This window comes from Ursus maritimus, unplaced genomic scaffold, assembly GCF_017311325.1.
Source record: "Ursus maritimus isolate PB19 unplaced genomic scaffold, ASM1731132v1 scaffold_20, whole genome shotgun sequence".
Lineage (NCBI taxonomy): Eukaryota > Metazoa > Chordata > Mammalia > Carnivora > Ursidae > Ursus > Ursus maritimus.
This window is the reverse complement of record NW_024424453.1, coordinates 13384142-13403958: the sequence shown is the minus strand read 5'-3', so window position 1 is coordinate 13403958 and position 19817 is coordinate 13384142. Positions and strand designations below refer to the sequence as shown.

Sequence of the window (19817 nt, the reverse complement as noted above, 5' to 3'; positions counted from 1 at the left end):
CAGTCCTCTCCTCATTTTTGGATCATACTATTTTTGTTTTCCTAGCTTTGAGTTTTATAAGCTCTTTATATATTTTGGGTACTAATTCCTTTTTGGTTATATTGTTTGCAAAAATCTTCTCCCGTTCAGTAGATTGTCTTTGGTTTTGTTGATGATTTTTTTCGCTGTGCAATAATGACGGCATTCTGAATGTAACTTTATAAACACTTAAGGAGCTCTTATTTTATTTTATTTTTTAAAGATTTTATTTATTTAACAGAGATAGAGACAGCCAGCGAGAGAGGGAACACAAGCAGGGGGAGTGGGAGAGGAAGAAGCAGGCTCATAGCGGAGGAGCCTGATGTGGGGCTCGATCCCAGAACGCCGGGATCACGCCCTGAGCCGAAGGCAGACGCTTAACCACTGTGCCACCCAGGCGCCCCGGAGCTCTTATTTTAAATAGCATTGGTAGAAGTCCTGGTTTTCCTATTAAAAAAATAACATTTTCCTTTTTATTTACCTAACTACTTTCATAGTATCAACCAGATAAGAAAATACGTTTGGTCATGGCATTGAAATTTTTTTTTTTTAGTACTGGCATTTTCTTTTTTAATAACTAGAAAGTGAATTTAATATGGAGTTGAAATTGGTGGTTAATTTACAAACAAAATGAAGATTAACTTCTCATTTTAGTCAGTAAATATTGGAGAGAGCTAGTGTTCCTTCAGAAAGCTATGGTGTAAAAAGTAGAATGTAAATAACAGCTTGAAAAAACTCCTAGTTAAATGTAGAGAATCTTTAGGGATTATCAAATTAAGTAGTGTGAAGTATTGTATGGAGATGATGAGAGCCACATTTCCGTGGCCTTTTATGTTGGGAGATGGACTGATAGGAAAGTAAGCCCTTAGGACTTTATCATGCACTTTGGGGGAAGATTTAGCAGTTATACCAGTGACCTGGGATTTGGGAGGGAAGCAGGAAGTAGTATACCTCTGGGCTTCGCCTGACGTACTGACACCATGTGGACTGGAGCTGGTGACATCTGGAGGTTGAAAGTAGAGCAAGATGATTCTGGGTCCAGAGTCTTATATTTTAGGTCCCCACAGCACTGAAGGTAACAATGTTTGGGAATTGGGTTGAGATGGGTCACAGAGATCTTAACTGTGACCATGAGAGAAGTCAGACTTATGCAATGAGCACATTCAAAAAATATCAAGTAGTCTTTATCATTGAAAATACTTTTCATATATTCTCATTGTTGTTGAGATGGGCCTGTAACACCTCTTTTCATGCTTGTACTCCAACTTCTTCGCAGGTGGGAGAGATAGAAATGGAGTAGCTTCTTATATTTTCTGCCAACCCTGAAACTGCTTTGGAGTGCACCTAGGTAACAGGGAACATTTTCCAGGTCCTTCTGTAGAGAATGCTGTCATGCAAGTCCTCAAGTGCTTAGGGTGCCCAGGGTGGCTCATAAACTCAGGTGCCTATGGTGGAAAAGAAGACACGATACACACAGTTGTAAGAAACAATAGAAAACAAGGGAAGCTGGGGATGATAGTGAGTTGAGAGCTTCTGTCTCACCAAGAGAGGCCAGTGGGCCCTTAGCTGCAGCCAGTTGTTTCCCCATGTTTTTATTTGTTGAGGCAGCAATTAAAAGAAAATACATCTGTGGCTAGAAGACGATATGCCACTGGCTGCTTTGCAATATGTGGACTACAGAAATCTAATAGAAAGGTGTTCAAAAGTGGCTCTTGGCCATGACTAAAAATCCCCCATTAATAGGAATTCTTATATTTTAACAAACCATGATTCCATTTTGATGCGTAATTGACTCAGCTACCTATACGGAAATACTCTGAAGCATTTTTTGTTTGTTTGTTTTTTTATAAAAGAAACATCTGTGATAAGAATCAAGAAACAAAGATCATAATCATCTAAGATTACACATGAAACCTGCCCACTGAGATGCATGAATCTTACAGTGGTTGTTTACAGAAGGTTGCCTGCTACCAGTGGTGCTAATACGGTGGTTATCTCCTCAGCCTCTGGACTCTGTTTTCCCAGCAGTAAAAGTGAGGCTTTTCCTTTGCGAAATTCGCTTGCCCCAGTTCTTGTCCATAGGGTTATCACAGTGCCCACCCTGCCTCTAATATCAGGGTCCGGCCATAATTGACAACCAGCATGTCTGATTCCACTGGCCTTGGGTTGGGATGGAAAATGAGCCAGTATGACCCAATGAGAGCCAAGTCCCAGGTTTCTGAAGAAATTCTCTGGAGGACTGACTGTGGAGGTTTAAGGTCTAGAAGTGCTGCTTTCATTTTGCTGCCATAAAAAAAGAGCCCACGGGTCCTTTGAGTTGAAACTAATACCATGGAAGATGGCTGCAAAAATGGTAAAAATCCAGCTTTAGTTACATCAGCTGAGGCCCTCTATCAGCCCTTAAATTAAGCCATACCCACAACTATGGACATTTAGGTCTGTTAGCCAGTAAATCTCTTTTTATTGCAGAAGTCCAATTTTAGATGTATTTTTTTGTCACCTACAAATTAATTCTGATACATTGGCTTCACCTAGAAGACTGATCCAGAAATTCTAGAAAACACCCTTATACTAAGTTTTGTTTCTACTTGATGATGTTAGTAAAGTATATGCCATTAGCTCTCTATTCTGTCCTTAATCCCATTGCTGCTATTTCTATCTTTTGACTCTGGACAAGAAGAAGAAGAAGAAGAAGAAGAAGAAGAAGAAAAAGTATCTTTATTAATACAGAAAATAACTGTGACATCAGACCATCCCCCCAGAGTGATATGAGATTTCCTTTTGGGTAAACCGCACCGTGAGGTTTGTGTGAGGTGGGGTTGGGAGAGAACTGGTGTGGTGTGGTCTTCAACGGTAAAACGCTGCTACTACCTTGTGCTCACCAATTCTCTGCAAGACACCAGTGGCATGCAAATCATCTTTTCATGACAGGACATCCCCACAGAAAAACCACTTTAACAACATGTGGCTTTCCTTTCCCATGTGTCACTTTTTAAAATACTCAAGCTGTTGCATCGCACTGCTTCTACAATATGTTTGTTATTTTACCTTCTCAGAGGTGCATATATGTTACAGTAAACTAGCTACAGAAATTATTCTATGACATAATTTAAAAAAGTAGCACTGGTCATCTCAGGGAAGTTTCGGGATTGATCCATTGCTCTACTATGTTTTTTTGTTGTAGTTCTGGACCTGTTAAGCAGTAAGCGCTCATTAGCTGTTGCTTCCCAGTATTCCTACCTGGCTTGCATGTGGTTTCCTGGAAAATCTTGATTTCCACATTACCCATGTGCTTTAGTGCAGTGGTTACAAAGACATTATTTGGTGCTTCTCATTTTCTTTTTTCTTTTCATTTTTTCCCTGTGGCCCAGTGGGGGCGGGGTGCATGTAAAACACCAGTATTTAGTCATTTATTCTGGCGAGGGAGAATTGTGAAGAATAAGCACAGCCAATTTCTTTTGCAAATGTATTTAGCCAAACATATATGGCAAGTTTAGTTTTGCCAAGCATGTTTGTCATAGGTTGGTGGTTTGTTTCTTTTTGAGAGGACACTTGACCCAGAGATGGGAGCAGGGAGTTTTTATGAATGTGGAAGTTGGACACAAAGAGTGAATACCTTTCCAGCTCCTCTTCAATTTAAGGTGTATTTTCTGAGTTTTTCCTAAAATCTGATGAGGCGCCAGAGCATGTGAAATACTTATTTTGGAAAGTCTGTGGCAAATAAAAATTTTGAGTACTCTAGGCAACTGTCTTCCTTCCTTTATGCATAATTAGCATATTAAAGAAACCACCCACGTCATGACTGTGAAGAAATTTGGCATTATTTTTTCCTACCTTGATTTTTAAGAAAGAAAAACCGAACACTATTGAAAATAATTTCTTTATTTGTATATATACAGTAAGGGAAAAAAGTGTATACACATGACTTACAAAAATGTTCGAGAAGAACACTTAGAGGATGACCTGGTTATCTTCTAGCCAGTTAATAGCAGAGAAATAATTTAGTTTTGATAGCTCACAAGCCAGCAACCATATCCTAATCTGCACATTTTAAATTCAACTGCTTTTTCAGAAAATGTGATATGTAAATTTTCATTTTATGTGTAATTCTTTACTCATAATTGTAAATCTTAGATTTTCCTTTTTTCAAGTCCAGTTGTTTTCTAGGGAAACTGCTTCCCCTGCCCCTAGATGTGTGTATGTACATGCTGTGTATGTGTGTGTGTCTTTGTCCCAGTCACATAGTTTTTCCCTAATACCATTGAACAGGGGAAGTTGCCAGCAACACTTACCAATATCCAGCTTCCTTCAATAGAGTCCACTTAAAAATATTTTAACACCAGAGCTGTAGGCTCATTTAGGGGCTTAATAAGTCTTCATATAAAACATATTTAAAATGTATCTTATTTTATCCTCACAATGCTATCAGAAAAGAAATACTGTATTTTCTCTGTGAAGAAAATGTCTATCAACTTTCCTTTGAAATGCCATGAGATAAATCAGTAGGGGATTTAAGTAATTTTCTTGGTGTCTGCTTATCTTCAAATCAGAAAACACTTGACTTTTTCACTACAAACAGGTCTCTAATTCTTTATTAAATTGTGCTTGCTTTTAAGTTGATCTTTAGTGACCCTGTTGAAAAAAAAATCACATAACTTAATCCTTGTATTTAGAGACGGAAGACGCCCCAGTGAATTACCTTTATTGCTTCCTATTTTCCTTATGCTATTTAAATTTCTTCATTAACTGACCAGGCTAGTGATTTAAATCTTCTGTTTTGATGGAATAAAATGGAGTAATGCATGTATTACTTGTTTCTCTGATGTTATAAAAAAGCAGGGCAACATGTAGTTTGTTTTTATTATACTAAATTGGATTGTAATGCCTAGAGATGATACTTATTAGCATGGACATGTTTCTTATTTAGTCTTATGTAACTGAAGATTGCAGTGTAGTGTACACGGATTTTGTTTGAAAGGAAGTGGGAATTCACAGAGTGTCTGTGCTTTCATGCGTTGCATTTCCTCTTTTGGTTTTGGAAGTTTCTGAGTCATGCTGAGCTTTTAATGGGATGTGCAGTTTCTTACATAAGATTTCTCTAAATGGCTGGCATAGAAAGAAATAAATAATAGGATCTAGGCATACGTTTGCAGCCGACAGTAGCAGAGTGAATTCTTTTACATAGAGCAGAATTTCTTTTGACTGGCAGCTGTAATGAGCTTCTGTTTGGCTCTTCGTGTAGGGGATTCTGGCAATGTGGTAAGGGACAAAACAGACAAAAAACACAAACACGATGCTGAATATGTTGCGGCTAGATTTCTTCTTGACTGAGATGGAATTCCTTCTGGACTTCAGGTGGGACTTGAAGATTTTCCTTGTGATCGCAGTGTAGAAGATGACCAACAGAAAAAACACAGTCCAGAAGATGCCCACAAAGATGTAGTTGGATGCTTTGTGCCACTTGAGTCCCAGTTCATTTTTCAGTTGCACACATTTTATATGCGTCCCCTTCCCGTCTGTGGCATTCTGGTTGGTCAGGATGATGTTGGGGACGGCCAGGAGGAGCATGAGCATCCAGACCATCACTGACAGGAGTTTGCTGTGATTCGCTGAATGGATGAAAGACGTGGAAAGAGGCTTGACAATTTTATAGTACCTGTCAAAACTGATGAGCCCGAAGAACACGATGCTGACGTACATGTTGACGTAGAAGAGCACAGCTGACACCCGGCACACGAACACGTTGATCTGCCGCGGCCCGAGCCCCGAATCCGCCAGAATCTTGAAGGGGAAGGTCAGGCTCATCAGAAAGTCGGCAACGACAATGTTCTTAAGGTAGATGATGAAACTCTTGGAGCTGGCCACGTAGAAGAATATCCATCCAGAGACGCCGTTGAGCAGGGTTCCCGCGACGAAGACCACGAAGTACAGCACAGGGATGATCTGCTGAGTGATGAGGATGTTCCGGGAGCAGGACTCCTCTGGAGGCTGTGCGGTGGTGGAATTGATCATTTTGTAACTTCTGGCGGTGAGGCCTGGGAAGCAACGTCAAGGTTTCACTCAAAGGGCACTTAGGTGTCTAATGAATAATTTGTTGAAGAGTAAAACAAAGGCCAGTGGGTATATTCCAACCTGTCATGTTCTTGAAATTGAGTGTTAGCTCCATATTAGTTAGAGACCCCCTCCTCTCTGCCTCCCGTCCTCCCTCCCTTGCTGTCTTCCTTCCTTTTGAAAAGGGAAGAATAGAGTAGACAGATGACAGGAAAGAAAAACGGGAGAAACAGGACAGTCTGAGAACTGTAGGTAAGGGGATCAACGTTTGCCAAAAATGGTAACAGTTCCTTTTAAAATTTCCAAGTTCTAGAAAGTACTCATTTATTTACTTATTTATTATTTTTAAACTATTTGATTTACTTGAGAGAGAGCACAAGCAGAAGGGGAGGAGCAGAGGGAGAGGGAGAAGCAGACTCCCCACTGAGCAGGGAGCCCAACGTGGAGCTCGATCCAGGGCCTTGAGATCGTGACCTGAGCCAAAGGCAGACACTAACCGATTGAGCCACCCAGGTGCCCCAAAAGTACTCATTTAAATATCATCTCAAAAAGTGACAAAACTGTAAAAACAGAGGATCTCTTTCATTTTATTCAGAACTTTGTTTAATGTATTAAGTTTAAGAGCTATTGACAGACTTTTTTTAAAAGCCTATCTTACATATATTTTGGACATAGGATAGTGTCTTATAAACATATACTTCCAAATGTAGCTGGTATTGTGAGTATGGGATTATGAATATCTTCCAAAATGGGGTTTTTCTGTGTTATTTTTTCCATTGTGTTTTTTTTTCCATTGAAAGACTGATTTGTGTTATTTTTATAAAGTAGAAATCAGAAAATGAATGTACATGATAAATGTACTTTAAGAATTCCAGAAAATTGCGAAGTACATTCTAGATCTGCTCTAATATGGTAGTCACTAACCATTTGTGGCTATAGAGCACATAATGTGGCCAGTCCAGATTGAGATGTAAATGTAACCTCGCAGACTTAGTACCCCCCCCAAAAGGGAGTGTAAAATATCTCAGTATTTTTACTTTATTATATTTTATTTATTTATTTATTTATTTTATTTTATTTTTTTTTTTTTAAGATTTTATTTATTTGACAGAGATAGAGACAGCCAGCGAGAGAGGGAACACAAGCAGGGGGAGTGGGAGAGGAAGAAGCAGGCTCATAGCAGAAGAGCCTGATGTGGGGCTCGATCCCAGATCGCCGGGATCACGCCCTGAGCCGAAGGCAGACGCTTAACCGCTGTGCCACCCAGGCGCCCCTATTATATTTTATTTTTTAAAAGATTTTATTCATTCATTTGACAGAGAGCACAAGCAGGGGGAGCAGCAGATAGAGGGAGAGGGAGAAGCAGACTCCCCGCTCAGCAGAAAGCCCAGTGGATGTGGAGCTCCATCCCAGGACCCTGGGATCATGACCCAAGCCAAAGGCAGATGCTTAACTAACTGAGCCACCCAGGTGCCCATATCTCAGTATTTTTAATATTGATTAGTTATTGAAATATTTTAGAAATATTCCATTAAATAAAATATATTCTTATTTTCATGAAATTTTACTTTTTTAAGAATATGGCTACTAGAAAATTTAAAACCACATACGTAGTTTGCATCATATTTTTATTGGCTAACGCTGTCCTAAGTATTACCCAAAACCTTCTTTTGTTAGGGAATTCTGTATATTCTTCTCTGATGTCAGACATACTGATTTAGAGCACAGGGAAGATTAGAACTTCTTTGAAAGATTATTTGATACATCAAAGCAAATGTTCACTGTCTGTCTTTTATGTAATATCAACAACCTGCTTGAAACCCTTCAGTGGTCGTTCCTTGGCCTCAGGAGTAAGTCCTAACTCTTTAATGCTAACCTGCCAAAGTCCCTTCTTGGTCTGATCCCTGTTTCCTCCATCCTCAGCAATGAGTTCCTGAACCCATCTGCCCCTTTGTGGGTTCCATGATTTCTCTCACCTTGGACCTTTGCACAAACTTTCATTTGTGTGGAAAACCTTTTTGCTACCTTCTTGGTTCATTAACTTCTCTTCATCCTTGAGGCTTAGGTTGGATGTCACATCATTTAGAAAACTTGACCCTCCTGCCCTTTAGTTGGAGTGGGTTGGGTGTGAGGTCCTTTTATATGTGTGCTCCTGGTTCTGTGCCTGTCTCCTGTCTCAATACTCATCTGTCTGTCCATTTGTTGTTGTTGGGTTTTTTTTTTCTTCTTCTGTGGTAAGCCCCTTCATAGAGACATCATGTCATTTTTTACCATTGTGTTCCTAGCATTATGTTTAGGACATTAGATAGTTAAAATATTTGTGAAATAAAAGGACATGCCATCTGGGAATTTAGGACATGAATCCTTGCTCTTAAGAAATTTACAGGTAGTCAGGGATCATGGGAAAGAATGATTGTGGAGGATAATGGTTCCTTTGAGATCAGAGAATGTATCTTGTTCATCTTTGTATTCCTGATGCCAGCCACGGTGTTTTATACACAGTGAGTGAATGACTATGTTAGTAAAACGGCGAAAGTGTGAGAAAGGTAAGTTTGGAAATGTGGAATATGAAATTCATTCACTTTCCAAATAAAACAATCATATGTGCAAACTTGGTGTGCTGCTTCCTGTACAAGAATACCCTGCTTCTGTGTACTCTTCTTCACGCATACCACATGGCAAAACTGTAAATACTTCTAGCCATTTGATTTTGCCATTCCTTGCACTTCCTTTGGAAGGAAGTCTTACTCCTTGCACACTTGGCTCTGATCATATTTCGTAGTCATTTGCTTCACTGTAGGTCTGTAACCTGTTTCAAATTTTAGATAGTTAAGCGAAGGGGCTACATTTTCCATTTTTAATGTCCACTATGGCAAAGAGTGTGTCTACTAAATAATTTGTCTTCTCTCCTGATAGCCTAATGTCATGGGTCCAGGACTGTGTTCTCAGAATCCTGAAAGTATTGAGAATCTGAGCATTAATGCCCTTGTGATGTGCATTATTGCCTCCTTGCCCCCCCCCCCCCCCCCACTTTGAGGTTGATGGAGGGGGGTGATGATCCAGGTAAACTTCTAGAGCAGAAGAGCCTTCTGAAATGGAGTGAATACTCAAGGCTTGCTTGGGTCTTTCCCCTCAAACACCTTCTTGCTATTTTGGCGTGTTTTGAAGCAATCACAGGTAAGAGTCTCTGTTTTAGGATAGAAAGGTCTAATACATGCTGGTTGGGAAAAGAGCAGGGTATCAGGTATCACTGTTGTTTGTGTTGTTATTTGGTTAGACACGGTATAGACAAATTAGAGGGACACTCTACTTGAGGAATGAACTAAGCGTGGCAGCCTTTTATACAGTGATAATTGAGTGGTGTGAAAATGGAGCTATCTTGAGCGTTCTATGGGACATGAGGACAGTTATATATTGAGACCAAAAGGTAAGAATATGTGTTGGATGAAAAGAAAAACAGGACAAGATCATAACAGAGACCTGTTTGTATCACTTTGAGCTTGTAACATCTGCCCAGTCTCCTCTCCTTATCTTTAGTGTAGAGATGATTTAATGTCCTGATGAAGGGTCCTAACCGAAACTTCAAATCATTTCATAAATGGAGGACATAGTCACATATTGATGCTGGTTTTATATAATGATGCAAAAATAAGAACCAAGTGAATCAGAAAGAAAACAAAGAATGTCTTGGTGTGATCCAACTACTTTTCCTTTTCTGTCCTAGGCTCTTGGTTGGTTTGCCCTTTCTAAATGGCTTTTCCCAGCCTGTTAAAGATGAGAGAGGCAAAGGAAGGAAAACGAGGGGGAAAGGATCTTTGGATGACGATCAACCAAATAGTGGGCGCTCTGGTGAGCCAGTTTGTGGACGTGTAGCCAGTCCTGCCCATGTAGTTACTTTTGAGTTTATCTGGAATTTCTGTAGTGAAAGCTTCAGGAAAGTAAACAGTGCTGCCTAAATTCTTGAGACTGCACTGGAGAAAGATTTCTGTGTGTGGCAGAACTTTTTAAAAAGGGACACTTAAGAGTATGTCTTCAGCTTCTCATAGGTAGGGCTCTTCCTTGGCCCACAAATCCAGGTAAAGGACAGTGAAATGGAATGAAATATTTTATTCTATCACTTGGGTCTTTTGGTAACATAATTAAAGAACATGGCAGAATGGAATTCATGAGATCGAAAGATAGCTATTAAAGTCTAATAGGAGCACATGAATTGCTTTCTCTCAGTCTTTCTGCACAGCTGTTACTGGGCTTAGTGCCACAGGTTCATTCTAATTTAAAGTGAGTGCCCTTGTTCCTTAGCACGATCTAAAGTCTGACGGTTGTGGCACTTTTTAAGTGTTTTCAGAGTGTAGAGAATTACATACAACGTCTGGGTGCTCTCTTTAGGCAGAATTTAGTTGATACAGGCCATACAAAGCAATGTCACTCCGAAAGCGTTCACCTTAGTAAAAACATGCTTGGTCAGCCTGAGGCTCATTACTCACCTTTTGTGTAACTATACACACTGACCTCTATCTCTCTTACATGTAGACAATCTTCTTCCACCATTCTGATTGTCATAATTCTACTCTCTGGAGAAGAGGAATTATTCATTCATAAATGTGAAATTAACAAAGCTCTTGATAATACTATAGAGTTTTCAGTTACCTTAAATATTTTTTTTGGTAGGTTTCCTTTCAATGAAGCAATTTAGTCCAGTGTGTGCTTGTCACCTTGAAGTGGCCATAGTGTTTCTTCACTAATGATCCTGTATGGTAGGAGAAAAACGAAGAATTAAGTGAATACCAGAATGTTTTTATTAGACAAGTATATATGGTAGCAATGCACTTTGAAAATTTAGCTTGTGTCATTATGAAATATTACAGCATGTACCTTTGTTGTTTTACTGTATTGGTCTTGGGTGTCAGTATTAATGATTATTGATTTGGTATGAACTCTTTTTTTTTTTTTTTTTTTAAAGATTTTATTTGATCCAGTGAGAGCAGGAGCTGGGGGGAAGGGCAGAGGGAGAGGGGAAAAACAGGCTCCCTGCTGAGCATTGATCCTGGGCTCTGGGCTCTACCATGTGACCATGCAGGGCTCAATCCTAGGACCCTGGGATCATGACCTGAGCTGAAGGCAGATGCTTAACCGACTGAGCCACCCAGACGCCCATCCAGGTGCCTCTTGAGGGTACTTTACACTCTTCAGAGTGTTGGATATGAAGTGTTTTATTTTTACTGGTTTATTTTCCCCCCCCATGGGATATGGATGCTCAAATCAGTTCATTAAATTACTGAAGTAATTGATTATTTTAGTCAGAAAATCAAGAAAGTGTTTTTGTTTTAGATTTTTCTTTTCCAGCCTTTGCACTATTGCTCTTCGGGCCAGGTAATTATTTGTTATGCAGGACTGCCTTCTGCATTGTGGGGGGTTTAGCAGCGTCCCTGGTTTCTATCTACTAGATGCCAGTAGCACCTGTCCCCCCGGGTTGTGACAAAAATGCTTCCAGACATTGCCAAGTGTCCTCTGAGAGGGTTGAGAGCCACCAGACTAATGAGACTGATGCGTGGACTTTGCACACAGAACTCGGGAAAGCCATATTGTCTGACAGGAAGAGGATAAGTTTGGCAGAATGGTGGGTAGATTTGGTTCTGCCTTGGTCTATATTGTCACCTTTCTGAATTCTTTAAACCAGTACTTCTCAGACGTTAATGTGCAGGCGTGTCATCTGGAGATCATGCTGACGGCAAGACTCCGACTCCATAGGTCTGGAGTGCGGTGTGATGCTGGTGCTGCTAGCCCAGTGATCCCTCTTGGAATAGCAATTTTTTTTTTCAAGCCCTGAACATAGACATTTAATATTTGGTGAGAAGGGCTAAAAATTCGGTTTTCTTTGCTATAATTGGGACTCTAGATAGGAAATAAGTTGCTTTTAGATAACCCTGATGTCAAAGATCTTTCTTAGAGTTTATCCATTACAGATTTCATCACCGTGTAGAAATCTACTTGAGAACAAGTGGTAAGGAACACCTTATATTTACGTAGAATATTCCTGCAAAAGGTCATGAAGTTCTCTTTAGAAACAAAACAAAGAGATTAAGCTCTGTGGAGTCATGCTGTAGGTGAGTCACAACGTTACTGAACACGTATGTCCTGGTCGTAACTGCAGGACAAGGCTCATTCCTGGGGAGGGAGGGAAGAGCAAGCGATGGCTTAGGGTAGTTGGGCTTTAGCTGTATCTCTGGTATTTCATGTCTTAAATTCTGAAACAGCCATGCATAAATGTTATCGTCAACACTGGGCAGTTGGGTACACTGCTGTTACCAGCATTGGTTTGTGTACTTTTATTTTTGTATATTTAAAATATCTTATAATTAGAAAAAAATGTATGTGGAGAATGAATTGCTTTCAAATTACTCTTATCAACACCCACTTACCTATGATGAGCATCATCTTTCTGTGCTTTGTTCAGTTCTTACAAAGTAACAATCTGATATTTCCTCCTCCCTCCTTACTGTCTAAACATCAAAAGCTTAAAAACCAAGGTGCCTCAGATATTTTCCTATGACGTAAATATTTGTTTTCTAGATGATTCTTATGTCAATATAAATAGTTTAGATGTGTATAATCAGGGGCGCCTGGGTGGCTCAGTTGGTTAAGCGTCCAACTCCTGATTTGAGCTTCGGTCATGATCGATTGAGCCCTGCGTTGGGCTCGGAACTAAGCGAGGAGCCTCCTTAAGGTTCTCTCTCTCCCTTTTCCTCTGCAACCCCCCCCCCCCCCCCCGCCCCACCTTGCTCACATGCATGCTCTCTCTGTCTCTCTCTCTCTGGAAAAAAAAAAAAAAGATGTGTGTAATCATTGTGTACATTTCTAAACTCATTAAAGCCATTTTCTTATTGTGGCTTTCTCTCCTCTGCCCTAATGTGTGACTCCTCCCCCACCCCTTTTTGGTGCCAATATGTCATATCCTTGATGGTCTCCAAAGATGTTAGAATGAGTTGAATAGAAAGGGGATTAATGTATAGCTGCTTATTCAGTTTTGTAGTCATATTTTGTAATTTTTATGTTATTAAGTATTTCATAAGATATTTTGTATTTAAAAAAACATTTTCTATTCAGTTGTATGCTAAGTCTGTCAACAGACTTCTGTCCTTTCTTTTTCCCTGTTTGGCTATTTTAGAATGTCTTCCACCTTGACCCTTGTCCTGCTTCTGTCCCCAACACTGTGACTCCTTGGTATGGGTAGACAGTGTCCTCTGCTTCTAGGTCTTAGGTGTGTTGGGGGGTGGGTGGGGAGTCATTATAAACATGCTAGTTTATTTCTTAAAAGTTATGTTTTTTCCTCTGTAACTGACTCCTTCCCCTTCTCAGAAACCCACTTTCTGCTGGGCTCCAGATTCTTACAGTGGCCATTCCGACAGCCATCTCATTGTGCTTTTGATTTGCATTTCCCTGATGCTGAGTGATGGTGAGCATCTTTTCATGTGTCTGTTGGCCATCTGGATGTCTTCTTTGGAGAAATGTCTATTCAATCCTCTGCCCTTTTTTTTAATCACATTATTTTGTTTTGGTGTTGAATTATGTAAATTTTATATAATGTTGGATACTAACCCCTTTTCAGAGATCTCATTTGCAAATATCTTCTCCCATTCAGTAGGTTGTCTTTTCATTTTTCTGATGATTTCTTTTGCTGCACAAAAACTTTTTATTTTGGAGTAGTCCCAGTAATTTATTGTCACTTTTGTTTCCCTTGACTGAGGGGATATATCTAGAAAAATGTTGCTAAGGCTGATGTCCAAGAGATTATGGCCTTTGTTTTCTTTTAGGAATTTAATGGTTTCAGTTTCACATTTAGGTGTTTGAGTTTATTTTTGTGTATGGTGTAAGAAAGTGGTCTAGTTTCATTTTTCTGCATGTAGCTGTCCAGTTTTCTCAGCACCATCTGTTGAAGAGCTTGTCTTTTACCCACTGTATAGTCTTGCCTCCTTTGTCATAGATTAATTGACCATGGAAGTGTGGGGTTTTTTTTTGGTGGGAGGGGCTCTCTGTTCCATTGATGTGTCTCTTTTTGTGCCAGGACCATACCATTTTGATTATTCTAGCTTTGTAGTTTATCTTGAAATTTGGGATTGTGTTAGCTCCAGCTTTGTTCATCGTTCTCAGCATTGCTTTGGCTCTACAGAATCTTTGGAGGTTCCACACACATTTTAGCATTGTTTGTTTTACTTCTGTGAAAAATGCTATTTGTATTTTGATAGGGATTGCATTGAATTGTAGATTGCTTTGGGTAATATGGACAGTTAACAATATTCTTCCATTCTTTGAGCGTGATATAGCCTTCCATTTGTTTGTGTCATCTTTGATTTCTTTCATCAGTGTTTTATAGTTTTCAGAGTACAGGTCTTTAATTTCCTTGGTTAAGTTTATTCCTAGGTAATTTATTCTTTTTTTTTTTTTTTTTTTTAAGATTTTATTTATTTATTTGACAGACAGCCAGCGAGAGAGGGAACACAGCAGGGGGAGTGAGAGAGGAAGAAGCAGTCTCCCAGTGGAGGAGCCTGATGTGGGGCTCAATCCCAGAATGCTGGGATCACGCCGAGTCGAAGGCAGACGCTTAAGGACTGAGCCACCCAGGCGCCCCTAATTTATTCTTTTTGGTGCAATTGTAAATGGAATTGTTTTCTTAATTTCTCATTCTGCTACTTTGTTATTAGTTTACAGAAATACAACAGATTTCTGTATATTTTGTACTCTGAAGCTTTACTGAATTCATTTATTTTAATTTTTTTTTGGTGGAATCTTTAGGGTTTTCTTTAGCATCATGTCATCTGCTATTGGTGACAGTTTTACTTCTTTATCAATTTGGATGTCTTTTATTTCTTGTCTGATTGCTCTAACAATTCCAATTCTATGTTGAATAAAAGTGGTGACAGCAGGCATCCTTATCTTGTTCCTGATCTTAGAGGAAGAGCTTTCCATTTCTCTTCAGTGAGTATGATGTTAGTTGTGCGTTTCTGGAGTCTTGTCTTTAGGCGTCACTTAGGCAGTGTGTTTTTTTGTTTTTTTTTTTTTCCCTTAAGGGCAGGTGCACATGTGTGTGTGAGTTTGCAAGCGTGTATGTCCTGTTTTTAATCTAGGTTTTGAAGGTCTGCAAGGCGTGGATCCCTTCGGTTTTTCCAGTTAGCCTCCAGGTACCACAGCACGGAGAAACCTCCACCTCCATGAATGTGTTTGTGACTTCAGATTTTGACTCAGCCTTCTGTCTTGTGCTGGGAGAGGAATAGAATCGGACCATTCATTATGGTGATTAAAGCAATGACACTAATTAGTAAGTGGTGGAGACTGATACTGGCGGGGGAAACCCAGGTCTGCTGCACGTGGTTTGGATGCCAGTAAGGATTCCCAGGCGTCTCTGGCCCAAGGAGGGCTTTGCTTGTTCCTGTTTGTCCCCTGTAGCCAGTTTTCTCTTGTAGTAGACATGAGGCCTTGATTAGATCTGACTCGATCCTCCTAATTCCCGGTCACTATGGCCTGTTGACTTCGCCTTCAGTTAGAGTCTGATAAAAATGCTTCAATTTAACTTAATAATTGGATGAATGCTGTGGTTACATATTTCAGATGAGGAGCTGTGCTAATTATTTCTCACACTAGAAATGTCTTCATGCTCTTAGGCTGAATTGCAGATACCTGGGAACTTCTTCCGCCAATACATGAGCTCAGCTCTATCCTGACTGCCAGGCCTTCTTCCTCGGTCTCCCTATTCACAGACGAAAACTCACGAGAGTCATAAATCTGTGTATTTCGCTACGAATAGAGCCGCTCTTCAATTATGTGTGATAATGGGCAGTGGGTTAGTATGGATAATAAACTGATAATGCCCAAATCTCGTTTTTACTATTAATTCTAACACTTCCCTTAAAATACTTAGAACGGGTAGCAAAGTGCAAGACTGGCACATCTAAGAACTCGGAGGTCTGTCTTCATGTCTTAGCAGATTATGGGAGCTGACGGAGCAGGGTGAGGTGTAACTTTGGGGCCACGAGAATGGTCACCTATTGCTAGCCTCTGTAGCGAGAACTGCGTCTGGATTGTCAGGATGGATCAGCGAGGATTTTGCATCTACACTCTTTGTCATGGCCTAGGGTTTTCAACCTTGGCACCGTTGACATTTTTTTTTTTTTTTGAATTCCAACTCTTTGTGGGTGAGCTGTCTTGTGCTTTTTAAGATTTTTAGCTGCATCCCTGGCCTCTATCCACTAGGTGCCAGTAGCACCCCATGATTTATGACAACAAAGAAACGTGTCCAGATATTTCTAAGTGCTTCTGAATTGAGAACCAATGAAATAGTCCCTTAATGGTAGGTGTATTTGATATCATTTTTGTATATGAAGAGAATTTAGTCAGGTCTTTTACCGTTGTTAAATCTTAACTATGTATCGAATAACTCATCAGTAGTAAGTAATTCAAATCCTTAGGTCTCAGAATATGAAGTGGGCTTTCCTTAATGCTTTCAGAATAATAGGCAGACAGTGCGGGATAGTGATTAAAAGCATGCGTATTGGATAGAGTGGACCTTAGAAGTACGGCTTAATTAATAGCTCCGGGTTACTAAGTGCCTCTGTGTTTCAGTTTTTACATCTCTAAAATGAGGGGGTAGTTGTTGCTGCTTCATAGGGTTCCTCTTCCTGTAAGAATCCAATACCTGGTGCCTGGCATTGTGTGACTCAGAGGGAACACTGTGGGTTCAGGGTGTGACTCAGCTGATTATGGAATAATCAAATGTCTCTAGGACTTTCAGTCTGCCCAGGACTTCCCCTGGGTTAGCTTCCCCCCCACCCCCACTTTCCCTTACTTCCTCATGTTTATTTCAGGTTGATGTTCTGCACTGCAATGAGGGCTACAAGAGGCACAGTAGTGAGGGCTACAAGAGGCACAGTAGACCTTGGCTGAGTGCTCTGAGCCTCCTTGGGTATCTGACCCCAAAGTGCTTGTGTCGGGGAGAAAGGGAGAAGGCTGTGGTGCCTCAGGTCAGTCTGTTCTAGTCACAGAAAGTGGCCCTCAGTGATAGGGGGTACGAAGTGTGAAGCCCAAAGTGTGGCCTGGTCTTCCTCAGCAATCCACACAAGCCTGAGTCTTTGATGAAGGTGACATAAAGCTATGAAACTCTGGTCTTCACAGTTTTGGGAACTGATTTCTCTCTGTGTCTGGAATTAGACTGAGCTACTTGGATTCCTGACTTTTTTCCAGCCTGTTCTGCAGCATTGTTTTTTAATACGTGGTTCTATTCCCTTGGGCCAGGAAAGGAAATGAATCTCTGACCTCTCTTTGCCTCACTGAGATGATGTTTGCATTTCTCAGTTAAGCATGCATTACTCAGAACTTCAGATCTTGGAGCTAAGGCACTAATACATATCCCTTTGCTATGGGGTTGGGAATAGATTTTCATTTCTGGGAAACCCACACTTTTAACTACTTAGCTAAATATCAGCCACCTGTATGTTTGTTCAAGATTCAGTCTTACATAGCCCAAGCAAAAGAATATAAATATCTAGGACTTTAGGTGGGAGTGGGAATGCTGAAAAAAAAAACCAAACTGATTCTCATACATACACTTGAAAACCAAACATTTGATGTACTTCCTCCGTGTTGGAAGAATCAGTAACCTTTGATTTTTATAAAATATATTGTGACCATCACTTGAATTCACCAGTTCTGTAAATGAATTTGTATTCTATTAAACACATGTGGTAATGAAGCAACTACACTGATTTCGTAATTAGTAGAACTTAAATGTGAAAGATGCAGTTCTGTGCAGCTTAAAGATAGTGCTCAGAATATGTGTGAAATAAAAGATCTTTTTGTGAGCCCTAGGTCCACAGGTTGGGATCCATTGTTGAACATATGTGTCCTTTTTGGATTATTCCCTTTGTGATTATTTCACTTTTAGAATGGATTTCGACATGAGTCAGTCAAGTACGTTTTAAGAAAATCATCGTATGTCTTGCCATGCTCCATGGGAGCTATTAGATGGGGCTCACTGTTGCCTCAGCTGCAGTGTCTGTATGTGAGAAATCTGATAATAACCAGGTAACTAGTGCCCCATTGCAGTTTTTTGCTCATGACTTGCTTCGACCTGGACTGGTTTGGTTTTACTCCATGCTTTTTTTTTTTTTTTTTTTTGCTGCCTACTCTGGACTTCCTTCTAATCTTTATACATTATTGCTTTCCTCTTATATTTTCAGTATCTCTCTCTGCCTAGAAGCGATTTCCCTGCAAGGTATAAACCCGCCCAAGGCCTTAATAATTAGGGTAAAAATGCGTAGGTCTAAAAGTCATATAGCGCAGTAGCTACAAACTTGCTCCGCCTTTTCCATGCTTAAATAGCAAAAGTAAAAACGCTCTGTAGATGGAGAAATACTGATCACCAGTATCAGTGAGCTCATCTTGTTTCTAAGTATTACTGCCCACTAAGAGGAACCAGGGCTTCTTGGAGAAATGACTGATTTTAATAAGGCATAGGGAAAGTACAAGGTGAGTTGAGATAAACCATGTGGGCAAAAAGCAAGGAAGTGCTTAGACCAATGGGAAAATGTAGAAAAAGGACATGGGAGCTGCCTTGGAGGCACTTCTAAATTTGACAATTTGGATGTCAGGAATGTCAGTAAGAGATTAAATTACTTTGAAAAATAAACCAGATTCAGGAATTGATAGTGATATTAAGAATAAGGAAGTGATATTAAGAATAGGGATTGGTGCACCTGGGTGGCACAGTCCAAATTAAGTGTCCAACTCTTAGTTTTCAGCTCAGGTCGTGATCTCAGCGTCGTGAGATTGAGCCCGACGTTGGGCTCTGCACTGAGCAAGGAGTCTGCTTGGGTTTCTCTCTCCCTCTCCCTCTGACCCCACCCCTTCTCTCTCCCTCTAAAATAAAGGCAACACCCCCCACAAAAACAACACCAAAACCCAACCCCCCCCCAAAAACAACAACAACAACAAAAAACCAAGAATAGGTATTAAAAAAAAGGAGGATGCAGACGAGGAAAGCTCTTCTTTGCAGAGTGCCAGCTAGAAAAGGTAGAATGAATGATAGAATTAGCAAGTCACCATTTTGCAACCTCAGTGTAATAACTGATGAGACAGCAGCAGTCTTCACTGGGTGCGAAAAGCCAGTCGGAGAAAGGTTGTGGGAGAACAGGATTTTCCAGTCTACAGGTATCACTCTCCAGTCAGTTAGAATACTAAAGAACAGATGGTACCTTTTGAGCAGGGATATCTGGCAGTCACTGAATGATCACACTTACCCAAATGGGGTAACTTGACATTTTGTGCCTCCAGATATTACTCAGTTAGATGCACACAACATACCTTGTGAAAAAGCTAATCATGGATGAATTGGGCAGATTCAGAATGTGGATCATTCTGTAAAACAACCAGCCTAGACTCCAAAAAAGTCAGTAAAAGTGAACAAATGTGATGGGGTGGGAGGAAGCGATTTTAGATCAAAAGAGACCAAAGAGAAGTAACAATGTGTGAATGTGATTGGTGGCTAGGGGAGTAGAAGACAGAGCTATAGGAACTGTTTTGGAACAGTTGTGTAAATCTGAATACAGGCTCTATGTTAGTATTATTGAAATAATCTTTCAAGGTGTGTTAATGGTATGGTTAAGCTGGGGAATATTCCTATTCTTCAGAGATGCATATTGAAGTATTTAGGACAGACGGGTCATAATTGCCTGCACCACATTTTCAGAATAGATCAGTAG

At 40.2% G+C, this 19817-nt stretch overlaps 1 protein-coding gene across 3 annotated transcripts in view; it reads right to left on the bottom strand.

Annotated features, from left to right (window-relative positions):
• Positions 1-384: 384 nt before the first annotated feature.
• Positions 385-19817, bottom strand: part of P2RY14 (purinergic receptor P2Y14) — a 56106-nt gene continuing 36673 nt past the window's right edge. For 2 of the 3 annotated variants that reach the window (XM_008707095.2, XM_040636675.1), the window contains exons 2-3: positions 10717-10816; positions 3885-6053 (exon numbers count right to left, since the gene is read on the bottom strand). In XM_008707095.2, the coding sequence (XP_008705317.2) occupies positions 5008-6030 (1023 nt within the window). In that variant the 5' untranslated portion in view covers positions 6031-6053; positions 10717-10816 and the 3' untranslated portion in view covers positions 3885-5007. Of the gene's footprint in view, positions 1464-3884; positions 6054-10716; positions 10817-19817 lie in introns of those variants that run through there. The other variant, XR_005836540.1, reaches the window with a different exon arrangement.